This window comes from Poecilia reticulata, chromosome 3 (genome assembly GCF_904066995.2).
Source record: "Poecilia reticulata chromosome 3, P_reticulata-male-v2, whole genome shotgun sequence".
In the NCBI taxonomy this organism is placed as follows: Eukaryota; Metazoa; Chordata; class Actinopteri; order Cyprinodontiformes; family Poeciliidae; genus Poecilia; species Poecilia reticulata.
The window spans coordinates 32,181,220-32,197,460 of record NC_088832.1 but is presented as its reverse complement, the minus strand read 5'-3'; the positions used below and the strand labels follow the sequence as shown (position 1 = coordinate 32,197,460).

The following is a 16,241-nucleotide window of genomic DNA, read 5'->3' as shown; positions in this document are numbered from 1 at the left end:
CTGGGTAAAAATCAATCGAAAAACGACCTCCACCACCCCCTGAACAGTTTCAACCTTAACCCCCCCCTCAACAATTTCCGGCAGCCCAGGTGATAAACGTGTAACACATTTTCTGTTACAAACTGACTCCGGCCCCCCACCAGAGAAGGGAAAAGTTATGTGGCCCTCACAGGAAAAAGTTTGGGGACCACTGGTGTAGTTGGTGCTTTTAATCAGTTTTCAGTTAAATTAATTGAATCCAACTCTATAACAATCCCAAAATGTCCCCAAAATCACTCTGTCCCTTTAAAATGTTTCAGAAAATCGCAAAAGTGTGTTGAATTGTATCGTTTGCTGAAAATCGCAATACATATCGTATTGTGAGCAGAATATCGTGTATCGTATCGTGACATTATTGTATCACTACAGCCCTACAAAATATCATAATAAAAATTCCAAGCCCCTAAATCCGTACATCTGGAGCGTCTGGGAAACCTTTGCTTTCTGGTCCAGGATGACTCCTTCAGCTGAAGGGCAGCGTGGCGGCGTGAAGCCCGGCCTGACGGAGCAGAGTCTGCACTGCGGGGATGGCATGCGTCCATCGCCGCCTGCTGTTGTCAGGCTGGTGACTCAGCGAGGCGGCAGGCGTGTTGGATCTGCGGCACATTTTGTGGTGTTTGTGTGAAAAGACGATGCAGCTGTCTGGGACAGTGACTCATCACAGCTTTGAAGTAGTGATGGTTTTAAATGAGAAGCTGCACACAGCTGTCGTGTAGAACAGGCCTGTGCACTAAACAAGACGTTTTCAACAGGGGTGGGCGATATGGGCTTTAAGTTTTACCACGATATTTTATGGTGCTGTTGTAACAACAAAAGTGATCAGAAGTATTTATTGCTTCTTTTTTAGGTAAATATATGTGTAGCAAATTTTGCTGGATGATAAATCGTCCCAGAAATTATCGCGATAAACGATAATATTGCCATTTTGAGACCATTTTCAACTAGCATAATGATAATAATAACAATTATGACATATTAATGCAAGTATAGCCACTTAAAGATAAAAAAAACTTCAATTTCTAAAGAACATAAAACATTTTAAGCATCCAAAATTTAAAAAAAGTGGATTATAAGGTCTCTGTAAGCAAATTAGCATTTCAGAAAATAATAATCATTCAGCTCAGACAGGAAAAAAAAGGCAAAAATGGCAGGTAGAACTGGTGAAATTTTAGTTTTTTTAAAACGTGCAAGCTAATTAACCATTTATATACATTCCTAACACGCGTCCAGAGGGCCACACAAAGCTATTCCAAGGGCCGCAAATGGCCCCCGGGCCACACTTTGGAGACCCGTGTCGTAAAGGAAGCCAACTGTCAACAATGTTTAGCTTTGTATTTGATGAGAAAAGGTTTCAGCTGAACGGCTGTTAATAATGCTGATGTATCGTCACCAGAACAGGATGCTGATGGGCCGGATCAGCACAAAGGAGAGTTTTCATAAGGATGAAGGAAGGATCTGGTGTCACTCTGCTTCTCTCTGATGACGGGAATACCCCTGACCCCTGCACCAATTATCAGCTCCGAAAAAAGACTCGCGCTCCCTTGAAGAGGGAGATTTGGGATTACTGGGAGTCTCTGGGAATGATGGGATTTTCCGTATGGAAGCAGCATGCCTGTGCAGCTGCCCATCCAGATTAAACATGTTTCTGCTGTGGTGACATATGGAAAGACAGAAGCAGAAAATAGTTGGATTTCAATGTTTAATAATAGACGAGGCTTTAAATGCATTACAAACGTGTTACAGATGCCTACGGAAGATGATTGGTGCCAAAAAAAAAAGAGAAAATAATTCAGATTTTTTTTCCAAAAAGACTTTTGGAAATTTTTTTTAAAAATCTGCCAAGTAACTTTTTAAAATCAATACTAAGGAATTATCAACTTAAATGAAACTCATATCTTGCTGAAATGTTACTTAGTAAGTTAGTTTTGTCATATTTCAAGTGCATTAAGACATTTGCTCTAGAAATATACTTGGTAAGATTTTGTGTTTTTGCAGTGCAGTAACAAAGGTCACACTGCAAAAATGCAAAATCTTACCAAGTATTTTTAGTCTAGTTTCTTAGTTTAATTTCAAGTAAACTGACTTAATAGTAAGTTTTTAGCAAGATAAATTGGTTTTTTAAACGCATAACTTATAAAATGTCTTGGAATAAAATCTCCCAGTTGAACTGGTACTTTTTCACCAATTTCAAGAAATTATTGATTTAAAACATAGAAGAAAAGCTACTTGTAAGTTAGATTTGTCTTATTTCTGAGATATTTAGATAAACTAGACTAAAGTACTTGGTAAGATTTTGTGTTTTTGCAGTGTAAACACAAACCTTCAGTGAGAATAAAAACACTCTCTAGTGAAACAAGGAGCTAAAAAAAAACAAAAAAACCCCGGATTAAACTTCATCCTTTCAATTTGCTCTCTCAAAATAAAGGAAGTGCGATCTTCAGGAGCTTTTGTGCGAGCGTGCAGGCTTCCTTTGAAGCCGTTTCGGGGAAGCAAATTGAGGGTTTGTGCTGCAATGAAAGACCGAGGTGAAACGGGTAGCTGTCATTCAACGCACTGAAACCAGAAAACGTGGCTCAAATAACCTGAGAAAACGGATCCATTCAGACTTTAAGCGAAAAATAAAGAGACAAACAAGACAATGCAACAGCTGGACTACTAAGATCTCTGTTCATGTAAAATATACAATATTGAGTAAAAAAATTACCTCCAATTTAGATAAATGTGAGTTTATCTAAAGTTCTAACAGTTTTGGCATCTACACTGCAAAAACAAACTCTTACCACAAATGTTTTGTCTAGTTTCTAATGCAAATTTTTTAGTAGAATTAAAACAAGGCAAAACTAACTTAGAAGCAATGGTAGCACTTTATTTGAATGGAGGTGAATAAGACTGTCATGACACGGTCATAAACATGTCATAACACATGTCATGAACATGAATAAGCCTTCATGAATATTTATGACTGTTGTCATAAAGCAGTGGTCCCCAAACTTTTTCCTGTGAGGGCCACATAACTTTTCCCTTCTCAGCACATGGGCAAAAACCGTTAGTGAAACGGTCACTGGGACTGACTAGTATATATCCATCCCATTGAGGGAAAGTAACTTTAACATATGAATTCCTCATATGTTAACATAAAGGCTCGTTTTGAAGTATAAGCTGCTGCTGCTCTACCGCTAGCAAACAACCGTACTGATTAAATAACATAAAAGTCAAGCAGTTCCCTAAAAGTCCAACAGATGGCAGCAATGCGCCATGCAAAACAAAACACCCAGTTTACAGGACACACTTCCTGCTAAAGAGCCCCCTGGTGGTTGAAGAAAAATCCACATATAAACCGGAAAATACAATATATGAAAAAAAATCTGAATGCTCTGTGGTATTGTTCAAGGGGCCGGACCAAATGTGGAGGCGGGCCGGATCCGGCCCGCGGGCCGTAGTTTGGGGACCACTGTCATAAAGTGTCATTCTGTAAGTTATGACACTTTTAATACAAAGTTGACATTATTCAAAATGTCTTTGTTATGACAACTTGACATTAATAAAGAAACTATTACTGATATAAATTTGTTATAAAAGTATTACTGATTGCACTTTAAAAATTAGGTAACTTTATGTTATTAAAGGTAAAGTTTAAACAGTAATGAACAACTTTGTATTAAAAGTGTCATAATTTACCGAATGACGCTTTATGACAACAGTCATAAATATTCATGAAGGCTTATTCATGTTCATGACAGGAGTTATGACATGTTTATGACAGTGTTATGACATGTTTGACAGTGTTATGACATGTTTATGACAGTGTTATGACATGTTTGACAGTGTTATGACATGTTTATGACATGTTTATGACAGTGTTATGACATGTTTATGACAGTGTTATGACATGTTTGACAGTGTTATGACATGTTTATGACAGTGTTATGACATGTTTGACAGTGTTATGACATGTTTATGACAGTGTTATGACATGTTTATGACAGTGTTATGACATGTTTGACAGTGTTATGACATGTTTATGACAGTGTTATGACATGTTTGACAGTGTTATGACATGTTTGACAGTGTTATGACATGTTTATGACAGTGTTATGACATGTTTGACAGTGTTATGACATGTTTGACAGTGTTATGACATGTTTATGACAGTGTTATGACATGTTTGACAGTGTTATGACATGTTTGACAGTGTTATGACATGTTTATGACAGTGTTATGACATGTTTGACAGTGTTATGACATGTTTGACAGTGTTATGACATGTTTATGACAGTGTTATGACAGTCTTATTCACCCCCTTTCAAATAAAGTGTTACCGAAGCAACATTTCAGCATGATATATAATTCCTTAATAATCATAAAAACGTAGTTTGACTGTTAGATTCTTTTTCCAAATAATTTTCCAATGTTATAAGTTTTAAAATTTGCTAGAGTAACTTGTAAGATTTAGACAAAACTGAGACATTTTCATTACAAACTGGAAATAAAATACTTAAAGATTAATAATTACTCTAACGTCTTGTTAGCTACACTGCAAAAACACAAAATTGTTGTATTTTTCTTCTAATTCCTAGAGCAAATATCTTAGTTGTACCAAGTAACGTTTCAGTAAGATGTACAAGAGTTTAAAAGTCGATAATTCATTAATGTTGATAAAAACGTACCTTTTGCATTTCACTTATAAAATGGAAATATTTCATGTTATAAATGAAATAATCTCAGTGGACTATTACTTTTTCATAAACTTTAAGGACTTATTTACTCAAAACAAGCTCCTCTTTGTTGTTAAAAAGTTAGTTTTGTCTTAAAGTATTCTGAGATATTTTCACTAAAGCTAGATCAAAACTACTTGGTAAGGCTTTGTGTTTTTGCAGTGTAGGTATCATTTAAAGGTCGCTCTGAAGCTTTTTGTATTTAATTTGAGGTTGTCTCTCTAATAAACCGTTTGCATGCTAGCATGAGTTAGCGTTTGAGCGCCAGTCTTTGAAGTTTGAACACCTGCTGTAAACCGACATGACGAGCAGTGATTCATCCTTTTTTTTTTTTAGTGTTTCAGCAGAAAAAGCCCCGAGCGTGTTTACAGTGCAAACACAAAGAACCAGAGGTCGCCGCCGTGTCAAACCCTAAATGCTGCTTCGCTTTTTTTAACCTCAACACCCAACACCGTCTCGTCCAGATTAACAGATGTTCTTCAGTTTCACAACCATAAAAAAACAAAAAAAAAACAGCTGTTTTTCTTTCAAGTGGAGAAAGTTTTCACGTTTCAGGAGAAAAAAAAAACAAATATTGTGTGTTGTTGAGGGGAGCAGCTTCTGTTTTTTGTGTTGCTGGTTTGCTGCCCTGTAATTTGCAGTCATGACTTCCCTCTTTTGAGATTCTCTCAAACGTAACCAGGCACCACCGCCATGTTTACAACTTGTCAGCGTTTCTTTACAACGGTTATAACTTTGTCTTTTGGCAACTTGGGGTTTGATTTTTCAAAAACAAAACTTTTATCAAGTACTTTCTGTTTATGTGGAAACTTGAGATTCAGGCTTTTCGTGTCTTTTACCAATTGCACTTCCAACTTGCTGTCAAAAACATGATCTGTTTTTTTATCTTTGGGGGAAAATGTGCTGCAAGTGTTAAAGCATTATGCTCCTAAACTGTATTCGCATTAAGCTCTAAAGCTATTAAGTTTATGTGTTTTACTGATCAGATCCATACATAAGAGGATAAGGGCCACCAGAAAAAACTAAACTTTTTTTCTCAGAATTCTGACTTTCATCCTGGAATTCTGCCTTTGATCTCAGAATTCTGACTTTCATCCCGGAATTCTGCCTTTGATCTCAGAATTCTGACTTTCATCCCGGAATTCTGCCTTTGATCTCAGAATTCTGACTTTCATCCCGGAATTCTGCCTTTGATCTCAGAATTCAGATTTTTTTTTTCTAAGAATTGACTTTTTTTTTTTATTTAAAAATTCTGAGTTTGATCTCAAAATTCCAACTTTTTTCCCCCCAAATTCTGCCAATTTTCTCAGAATTTTGTCTTTATTTCAGAATTCTAACTTTAATTTTCTAAATGTTTTCATATACGTTTATCTTAAATGTGGTAAAGGGAAAATTGTCGAGCTCTTATCTCTGATTGTTGCATCTATTTTGAATACTCTCTCTAAAAGCTGGTCAGTTTCACAAAATTAAACTTGTCGTAAAAATGTTTCCTTCATGAGACGTTTTCCAGTAAAAATCCACGCTTTTTAAAAAAAAAAAAAATTCCCATTACTGACGTTTCTCCCAGCAGATATCAGCAAGTGGTGAATGATAAAAAAATAAGATGTCAAACGGAGGGAGATGAGCTGCCACACATTTTGAATCCCTGCAGGGAGAATCTGTAGCCACTGTAGATCCGTGAATCGTCCGTTTCTCAAGTATAACTTCCTTTATGAAGACCTGGATCGCTTCTCAACCTCCCTGCCCTCCTTTTATTCACTCAGAAATAGAAACTCGATCGTCCCGTTGTGAGTTTTAAGGGAGGACCAGGCGTGAGTTTGGTAACTAATTATGAAGGAAGCCATTCAGATTATTCAGATGCTTGCTCTGCTCCCCCCTCCAGGCAGCGAAGGGTCTTTTCTGTCCCCAGAGGGTGATGTCAGCGCGGCCCATAGAAAGCGGCCGCCGTGTGCTCAGGGATGAATGCCCCGGCTGAGCACAATGGCCCCAATTTGAATACCACGCGGATACACTCCGGATCGGAGCGGCAACAAAAGAACCAGGGGCCGCTCCCGTCCCGTTTAACCATGCTGTTATTTCTGTAGCCGTGAATTTTGCAACAACCGTTTATGCCTTTTGTTGGCGTTCAAGTGTCTTTGCAGAGTTTTGAAACACTGACCTCTGGATTTTTTTGGGAGCGGATTTTGCTTTGGTGGGTCCAGAAAGTGACGGGCGTTTCGTGTGTTTCTGGATGCAGATCTACACGGACTGGGCCAACCACTACCTAGCCAAGTCGGGACACAAGCGGCTCATCAAGGATCTGCAGACGGACGTCACGGATGGAGTGCTGCTGGCCGAGATCATACAGGTCGTCGGTGAGTTAGCTAATTTAATTACAAAGTTGGATGATTAAAACCAACACCGTTCACGTGGCGACAGGATAAAAATGTGGAGAACGTCGCTGGTTTTAGAAGAAGTGGATGGTTTTGATGGTTTCACCTCACCACGACGGGTTCTTAAAGCCATTGTAGATGGATAGAAAATAAGTGGAAATTGCTGAAAAACACAAAAATCGGTGAGAAAAAACTTTTTTTTGTTGTTGAAAAATTAACAAAGAACAAATTTGGAAAAGCTAATTCTTGAAAAGTAATTTTTTTACTGTAAAAAAAACTTTTCTGAGCTCCAAAAGTTGCAAGAAAAACCTCAACCTCAGCTCAGAAATCGCTAAGATATAAAAGCTGTTTTAGTTGGTAATTCCTTAAAATTGATAAAAGTGATAGTTCCACTGGCAGATTATTTCACTTAAGGAAAAAATGTCTTGTTATAAGTGAAATAATCTGCACTTTTATCAGTATTAAAGTGTTATTGACTTAAAACCAGCTCCTATGTCTTGCTGAAAAGTTAGTTTTAAGTTAATGAAACTAGACAAAAGTCACTTGGTAATAATATTTTGTGTTTGCCAGATGTAAAAACCTGACAGATCTTTCGGTGATTTGCTCAGCTGAGTTAATAATTCAGCCTCCAAGTGATGCGGGACGTCTCCAAAGTTAGTTATCCATCTATACGTTGCCATAGTAACCGCCTGAAGTAGGCTGTGAAAGTTGTTTGCGTCTGTGTCTTCTTGACCTTTGCCCCCGTCAGAGTCGTCGGCGTCATCATCATCATCGGTCTTGTCATTTCGTCCGGCCGCCCTTGCGCTGTCGCTGCGTCCGCTTGACAGACTGGAGGCTGAAACGGGCCGACACCAGCTGACCGAACGCTGACTCAGCGTGTCGGTGACTGTTTCGTCTCCCGGCTCTTCCCCCCCCGCCCCCCATGACCTCTGACCCAGATTTTAAACTTCCCCTTTATCTGAAGACGGCCTCTGTTCCCATAATGTAGCTGCTGAATCACTTTTATTTCAGGTGGATCTGTCTCTGTGCAGCTCTACACTGCAAAACACTAAATCCTACCAAGTAATTTTGGTCTAGTTTCTAACGCAAAATGTGTTAGTGGGCTTGAATTAAAGCAAAGCTGACATTTCAGCAAGATACAGAAGCTTGGTTTAAGTAAATAATTCCTTAATATTGATGAAAAAGTTGTAGTTTAATTGGCAGAAATGTTCATTTTTAACGTGAAAAAGTCTCTTATTATAAGTAAAATAATCTGGCAGTGGAGCTAGTATTTTTTACATCAATATTAAGGAATTATTAAGAACTAAAAATACTAAGATTTTGTGTTTTGGCTGAGAAGGGACAAAAACTTCACAGAAAACTACTAAGTAAATAGAGAAGATAACCATTAGTTTGTTAATTTTTCACATTTGTGTCGTTACATTTGGGTTCCTACTGCTTCTAAAATCAACCAAAGCACTTAAAAAAACACACCCAGACGGTTTTTGTCAATGAGTTTATGTTTTTTGGTGTCTGGAAAACGAGCCATTTCCTAAACCTCTGGAATGTAAAGTCACAAACCGTTACCTAGCAACCCCAGTGGAACCCAGCCGTCGCCTAGCAACCCAAACTGAGTTCCAGAATGTTTGGTCAGCTGGTTTTACCTCTTTATGCGCTGTAATAAGAGTCTTGTTGACTCACAATCCAGAAACCGCTTGGTGTGTTCTCCACTTCTGCTTTTCAAACAAACAGACGTATTTGTTTGCAGCCATTTTTTTTATGTGCGAGTGTAAATGTTGAGATGGGGGGGTGGGGGGGGGGCGTGGCCTACAGCACATTATTTGATCCCACTGACCATATATGGTCAAGGGAACCAATATATTTGGTTTCATTTGGTTGATCAAATATATTGGTAGAACACAATTCATTTGTTTAATGGATTTAAAGTGACAGAGGCCCTGAAACAGCCTAAAATCTCAATTTGATGAACGTTATAGACCGTAGACCGATCCTAACCTGTTCAAAGAAGCCTAATATTCCACCGTTAATAATAAGGGGTTAGCTTTGAAGGACAGATGAAGGTTAGTTGGTTGTTTCTGGTGGTTCTGTGATGGAGCGGCTCTTTTGGCCCCGCTGCGTCTCAGATGCAGAAATCTGTCCTGCTGGCTCAGTTGTCAGCTGTGATCTGACGGCCGTGTCTCAGCTGCTGTGGGCTGGGCCTTTAATGGCTGGGAGTGATCCTTAATACCCCCAACACACACACACACACACACACACACACACACACGTTAAAAAAAGCGACCCCACACTGCTGGTCGGGGCCTCAGTGGCATCGCTGCCAGATAATGTTTCATGTCCCTCATTCAGGCATCAACCATCCAGGACTCAAACACATTGGAGTCTCCATCCTTTGGATTAAAACTGGATTAATTTACTGAACAAACTCAGATGAGTTTCTAATCTTCACTCTCTTTTCCCTCTTTTTTTTGTCTCTTCTTTAGCCAATGAGAAGATTGATGATATCAATGGGTGTCCCAAAAGCCGTTCTCAGATGGTAAGTGACCTCCAAACTTTGTTTTCTCTGCAAAAACACAATATCTTACCAAGATTTTGTATTTATGGTCTACGTTTTAGTGCAAATATCTCAGTGCACCCTTACAAGTAACTTTTCAGGAACAAATGGACTCTTGCAGCACGAACACACCCCCATCTCCACAATGGAGGGCAGAAACCTGCTTGCCGATACCATTATTGGTTTTAGCTATTTAGTTGTGAATATTACAAACTAAATCTTAAATGTACATTTGAAATATAACAGGACAAAGAACACAGTGCTTTGCTCCTAATTGTCAAGACTACAACAACTGGATAACGAGGGAAAAAGTTTTAATTAAGAAGGAAAATAGAGACGGAGAGGGAAGTAGTTGTAGTTGTGATATGCTAGCTTGACTATGACTATATCAATAGATCAGGTGTTTATATTAGCTAATCTCCTACCGCTCTGTTAGCTTAGCTAATAGCAGCAGGAGCTAATCTCCTACCACTCTGTTAGCTTAGCTAATAGCAGCAGGAGCTAATCTCCCACCGCTCTGTTAGCTTAGCTAATAGCAGCAGGAGCTAATCTCCCACCGCTTTGTTAGCCTAGATAATAGCAACAGGAGCTAATCTCCCACCGCTCTGTTAGCTTAGCTAATAGCAGCAGGAGCACTCTGTCAGCTTGGCTAATAGCAGCAGTAGCCAATCAACCACCGCTCTGTTAGCTTAGCTAATAGCAGCAGTAGCCAATCAACCACCGCTCTGTTAGCTTAGCTAATAGCAGCAGGAGCTAATCTCCCACCGCTCTGTTAGCTTAGCTAATAGCAGCAGGAGCTAATCTCCCACCGCTCTGTTAGCTTAGCTAATAGCAGCAGGAGCTAATCTCCCACCGCTCTGTTAGGTTAGCTAATAGCAGCAGAAGCTAATCTCCCACCGCTCTGTTAGCCTAGCTAATAGCAGCAGGAGCTAATCTCCCACCGCTCTGTTAGCTTAGCTAATAGCAGCAGGAGCTAATCTCCCACCACTCTGTCAGCTTGGCTAATAGCAGCAGTAGCTAATCAACCACCGCTCTGTTAACTTAGCTTATAGCAGCAGTAGCTAATCTCCCACTGCTCTGTTAGCCTAGCTAATAGCAGCAGTAGCTAATCTCCCACCGCTCTGTTAGCTTAGCTAATAGCAGCAGGAGCTAATCTCCCACAACAATCACTTATTACTAATCGCAAAATAAACATCAAGCCTGAAAATGTAAGACTGTAACGGACTGAATGCTCTGTTCACTGTGTGGCAAATGTTTGAGTGTTTTTTGGTGTTGAATCCTGATACATTTTGTGGCGATGTTGTGAGTTGCTATAGCAACGAGCCTGCGTAGTTTTGAGTTGTTCTTTAACGGGTTTTCTACGCTATTTTTCCTTTCTACGGATGGCATTTTTTTTGTCCTCGTTGTACGGATGTGTGAAATTCCCAGATATAAAACAACTACGTGCAATAATTCCCTAATGTTGATGGAGAAAATAGTACTTCCACTGCTGATTATTTCTGTTATAGCGCGGGGAAATGTCCTGTTAAGTGAAATAATCTGCCAACTGAACTAGCGTTTCTCATCAATATTAAGGAATTTTTCATTTAAAACAAACTCCTGTATCTTGCTGAAAAGTTACTTTTAAGTTATTTTTGTCTTATTTTTTACCAAAATATTTGTATTAAAACTAGACCAGAAAAGCTTGTTTTTTGCAGTGTAGCAGTGTGTGTGGGTGTATCTGTGTGTAGTAACTCTCCCGTATGGAAGCTGCGGTACAGAAATCCCTGTGAGTGATTGTAGATGGGAACCGAAAGTCCATTTATATTTACTTTTATGGTCTAGCGGGCTACCGTCTGTGAAACATCTGGCCCCGACTTGGGGCTGTTGGCTCCCAGTTAAAAGCACCGCAGGTTTGGGTTTCAGACCCACTTATGCCTCATCTTGTTACACCAGTGAGGAGCAGCGGATTTTCTCAACGTCTAAACGCTGTTTTCTGTTGTTGTTGTTGGGAACAGAGCGGCGCATCCCAAGGCCGGCCCGCCCGCCCGCCGCTCTGTGATGGGCTGTAAATTGGGCCGGTGCGCCAGCTGAGCGGGGATATTTCTGGCCACCAGCCAGATTATTGAAGCCTTTCTGAGCACCAGAGAGACGCAGGGAGAGACGAGCACACCCAAATTTAACATCTGACACAGAGGTGGAACCACAGCTGATCCCAAACAGGAGGCCCAGGGCAGCCCGCTCTCCTTTTACTGATCTCTGTCTGTTTTCATGCTTAAATCTTTTTTTTTCTCAGGTTTGATTGCATGTTTACGCACGAGTAAATAAATAGAATAAAATAAAATAAAAGCACGGGAATGCAGTCAGAATATTTAGACAATAAAGTCATAATATTAAAATAAATAAGGTAAAAAATTTAGAGATTAAAGTCATAATACTTGGAGAAAAAAGTTATAATAAACTTATGATATTTAGAGGCATAAAGCTGTGAGAATAAAGTAGAAATAATGGAAAGATAAAGTGATAATAATATGAAAATAACGTTGAATAATCTTTCACTACATGCTTTGTTACAGCTTCTTGTTCTCCTTAGCATTACAAAAATAGCTCCACTTTACAGAAGGTCATCAAAAGAGGCATTAAAACACTTTTCATCTCAGATATTCGTAGACGGAGTGTTTAATTTACGGTGTCCAGCTTTGAATGAGCCTTTATGTGCCGAGCTTCAGCAGGTATTATTGGATCTCTGGCTGTAATCTCAGCAGCTTCGTCAGCTTTGAAGGGCAGGTGCAACCGCAGTCATTATGCAAATATCTGCTTTGTGTTTGCAGCTCCGTCAAAACAAACACACTCAGGTTTGTGGAGTTTGTTTGACGGCTGGTTGGGGAAACTCCACTTTAAACTCCCAAAGCTTCCAGAGCTGCTGCCAATTACCAGCGCTGAGCTTAACCCGAGCCTCTAAACGTAAAAAAAACAACAAAAATCAACTGCAAAAACACAAAATATTACCACGGTGGTCTAGTTTCTAGTGCAAATATCTAAATATCAAAGGCCTGTCACAATATAAATGATCCCTGAATCAATTGTAATGTTATATATATATATATATAATGATAATGACATAATAATAATTTAAGAACACATTCTCAAAGATCAATAAACTTTAAATTCTAGTACGTTTTCAACACTGGAACTGGATGACAGTTCAAATATCAAAAATAAATTAGAACAACAGAAACAACAAATAAACGGCGAGTCGAGACCAAAACTCCACACTGAAGACTTTGGTCATTACATTTCTGGTAGAAAGAGAGAAAAACCTATTTATTCATCATGCTATTAAACCATTTACTGGTTAAGGAACAGGCCTACAAATATATACGTTTTTTTCAGCACCGTGTAGTTTACTCCCAGATAATTTCCCTTATAGCATCGGGAAAATGTGATGGAGTGGAGCCTTGTACTTTTATTGAATAAATATTAAGTGTTATTTGACTCAAAACAAGCTCCTATATTTTGATGAAAAGTTACTTGTAAGTTGACTTTGTCTTATTTCAAGTGTACTAAGATAAAGCAAACCAAAATGCTTGGTTATATTTGGTGTTTCTGCAGTTTTCAGAAGGAGTTTCTGTTTTTACAGCTGTCTCGACTTGTTAAACGGACCCCCATGTCCTGCTCAGTGCTGAGCCACCCGGTTTTAGTTTTAGTTTGTCGTTTGTTGGTTTAGTCCAGATTAATGGTGTGAATTTCACACTGAGCTGTGAAAACCACACAGGCTGCCAGTAAAACATGGATAAACCTGTTCCAGTTTTTAAAGTGATCCAGATGAAAGGCAGAGAGTTTCGCTTGTTTTCTGGTTGCTAGTAGCATGTTTGCTAGCCTGTAGTTTTTTTTTCTTCCTGCTGCTGTCAGAACTGTGAGAGTTGAAATGGGAGACTGACAGCCATAGCTGGGTGGAAACCAGCAGGGCCGGGTGTTTAATGGGTTTTCCTGCTTGTGTGTACTTGTTTAAAATCTCAACTGACATTAAGGCTTTCCTGTACGGAGATTGATCCCTGCAGGTTTCACTCTAAAAGAGTCAGTTTCAGTTTAAATCGACGCTCAGCAACTTTTCATTTGCTTTTCCTTTTTCATGACGGGTGAGTGTTGTTTCCTAGAGCTTTGATTTAAAACACGTGTTAGCTGCTTGACGCGTGTTTTAGAAACAGATGTTTGATATTTTATTCTGTCTGCGGACAAAATTTTAAGCAGTTTTTTATGGAAAAGTAAAAAAAATAAAAATAAAATTGCGTGACAGTTTGTTTCCACATTTTGGCACTGATTTGAAAAGAGACAGTTGGCATTTAAATCATCTTCAGGCACGGGAAGTTGCAACCGTTTTGATTTTTTTTAGATCCGACACATGGCTGCGTGTTCACAGGTGCAAAAGCTGGAGAAAAAGTTTCCAGAGCAAATATCTTATTACACTTAAAACAAAACAAAGCTAACTTAAAAGTAACTTTTCAGCAGAGTGAGTAAATAATTCATTTAGATTCATTAAGATTTTGTAAGTGAAATAATCTGCCAGTGAATGTAGCACTTTATCATCAACTTTAAGTGATTATTGACTTAAAACAAGCTCCTATTTTATGCTGAAAAGTTACTCAAGTTAGCTACTTCTTAATTCAAGTGTGCTAATATATTTGTACTAAAATAGACTGAAAATCTTGGTAATATTTTGTTTTTTTTGCAGTGTGGGTATGATCCAGCGTTAAAGATGTGCCGGTCTGAATTTTCTACTCAAACTTTCACTTCGACTCCATTTTCTCCTTTATAATTATAAAATAGGAAGATATAAGTATTTTATTTCTCTTTGCCTTCCTGGATTGAGCCGTCAAAAACTACCAGGTTCAATTCGAGATCAAAGTTGCAACATTTGTTACATTTTCAGCTGCTGCATTTCGCTTTCACTGTTCTGCGTCAAACAATCCAAACCCTTTGAAAAACCTGTTCCCCTCCTCACCTGTGGGGGCGCTGCAGCATGAACCACTGAAGGAAACGAAATGGAGTAACGTCAGATTTGACGGTTGTAGGATTTCTCTTTTGTTTTTGGTAAAAGACAACGAGTCATTTCTCCTGCTAGCGCTATGCTAACTCATTTATTTTGGCTGTATTTACCCAGAATGCCCTGCGCTATTGACCTACGTGCTAGTACTTTCTCATCAACATTAAGAAATTATTGGCTTAAAACAAGCTTCTGTATTTTGCTGAAAAGTTACTTGCAAGTAAATTTTGTCATATTTCAAATGTATTAAGATCTTCACACTAAAATTAGATTGAAAATACTTGGTAAGGTTTTATTTTTGCAGTGTAAAAATCAACCATATTCCAATCAACAGTTGATTTATTTCTTCATTCCTTGTTATTTCTGTTGCTGTTAGAGTTTTTCATTGGATTTGGAGAATGAAAATGATACAACCACATAAATATTTTATATAAATTCACAAAACTGTTATTGTCAACAAAAAAAATGGCCAAAGATTGTTTGGAAATGAACTATTTAGAGTATGTAAGAAAAAAAAGAGTGTTTCAGTGGAGAGTGCGTGGGAAAATCCCAAGTTTAGTCACCAGGTCAGAGCTGGGATGATCACATGTTGGACCGATAAGAGAAGAGCAACTTTAGTTTCTGTTGCAAAGCAACAAAAAAGAGAAAAAGTGAATCATTTGCTGCGTTTTTTGATCTCTGGGAAAAAACTGGTGCACCTGCAGCAGTGGGTGAAATAACAGGCTGACTGGAGAAACTTCCCGTGTTTGACCCTGGGGTTTGGTTTTCTCCATGCAGTGAAAAAGAGCATTGCCACTGGCTGCAGAGGCACTCAGTGTTCCTGTTTTTTTAGCAGAAAGTCATCTGCAGCTGATCAGCAGCGCAGACTGAGTTTCCCTCCAGGAATCTGGGAAAAGTGTGGCCTTTAAAAATAAAGACGTTAGTTCAGGCATGTTCTAAAACCGAAACGGGAAATGTTCTCTGAAAATAAGATGGTAGAATAACAGGCAATGATCCATTTTAACAGGTACAGAAATAATGTTATGTCTTAATTAGGTAAATAATAGAGAAATAGTTGGTTTGAGATGGATCTGCGGCTTCCATTATTGTCTCATTTTGCAAACTAAGATTTTAAAAACACAAAATCTATTTTCTACTGCAGATATCTCAGTTCAGTTGAAAAAAGACTAACTTACTGGTAACTTTTCAGCAAGATATAAGGGCTCGTCTTTGTTTATAATCACTTGAAAGTGATGATAAAGTTTTAGTTCCTCTGGCAGATTATTTCACTTTTAACATGGAAATATATCTTGTTGTAAGTGAAACGATCTGCCAGTAGAACCGTCACTTTTTCAACAATTTTAATGAACTATTGATATAAAACAAGCTCATAGATCTTCTTGAAAGTTAGTTTAGTCTTTTTTTAAATGTACTGATAAATTTAAGCTAAAAATTAAACCAAATAAGATTTTGTGTTTTTTACAGTGTGCGGTTTACAGACCGACATCTGGCTTCAGTGCAGTTCTGTGTTATTTAGCATTAGCAACAATTTGTTGCTGCAT

The 16,241-nt window shown here is 38.5% G+C and overlaps 1 protein-coding gene across 6 annotated transcripts in view; it reads left to right on the top strand.

The window, feature by feature from the left end:
• Positions 1–16,241, top strand: part of nav2a (neuron navigator 2a) — a 266,796-nt gene that overhangs the window by 155,786 nt on the left and 94,769 nt on the right. For all 6 annotated transcript variants that reach the window (XM_081605471.1, XM_081605470.1, XM_081605469.1 and 3 more), the window contains 2 exons: positions 6,991–7,108; positions 9,607–9,659. In XM_081605471.1, the coding sequence (XP_081461597.1) occupies positions 6,991–7,108; positions 9,607–9,659 (171 nt within the window). The remainder of the gene's footprint in view (positions 1–6,990; positions 7,109–9,606; positions 9,660–16,241) is intronic.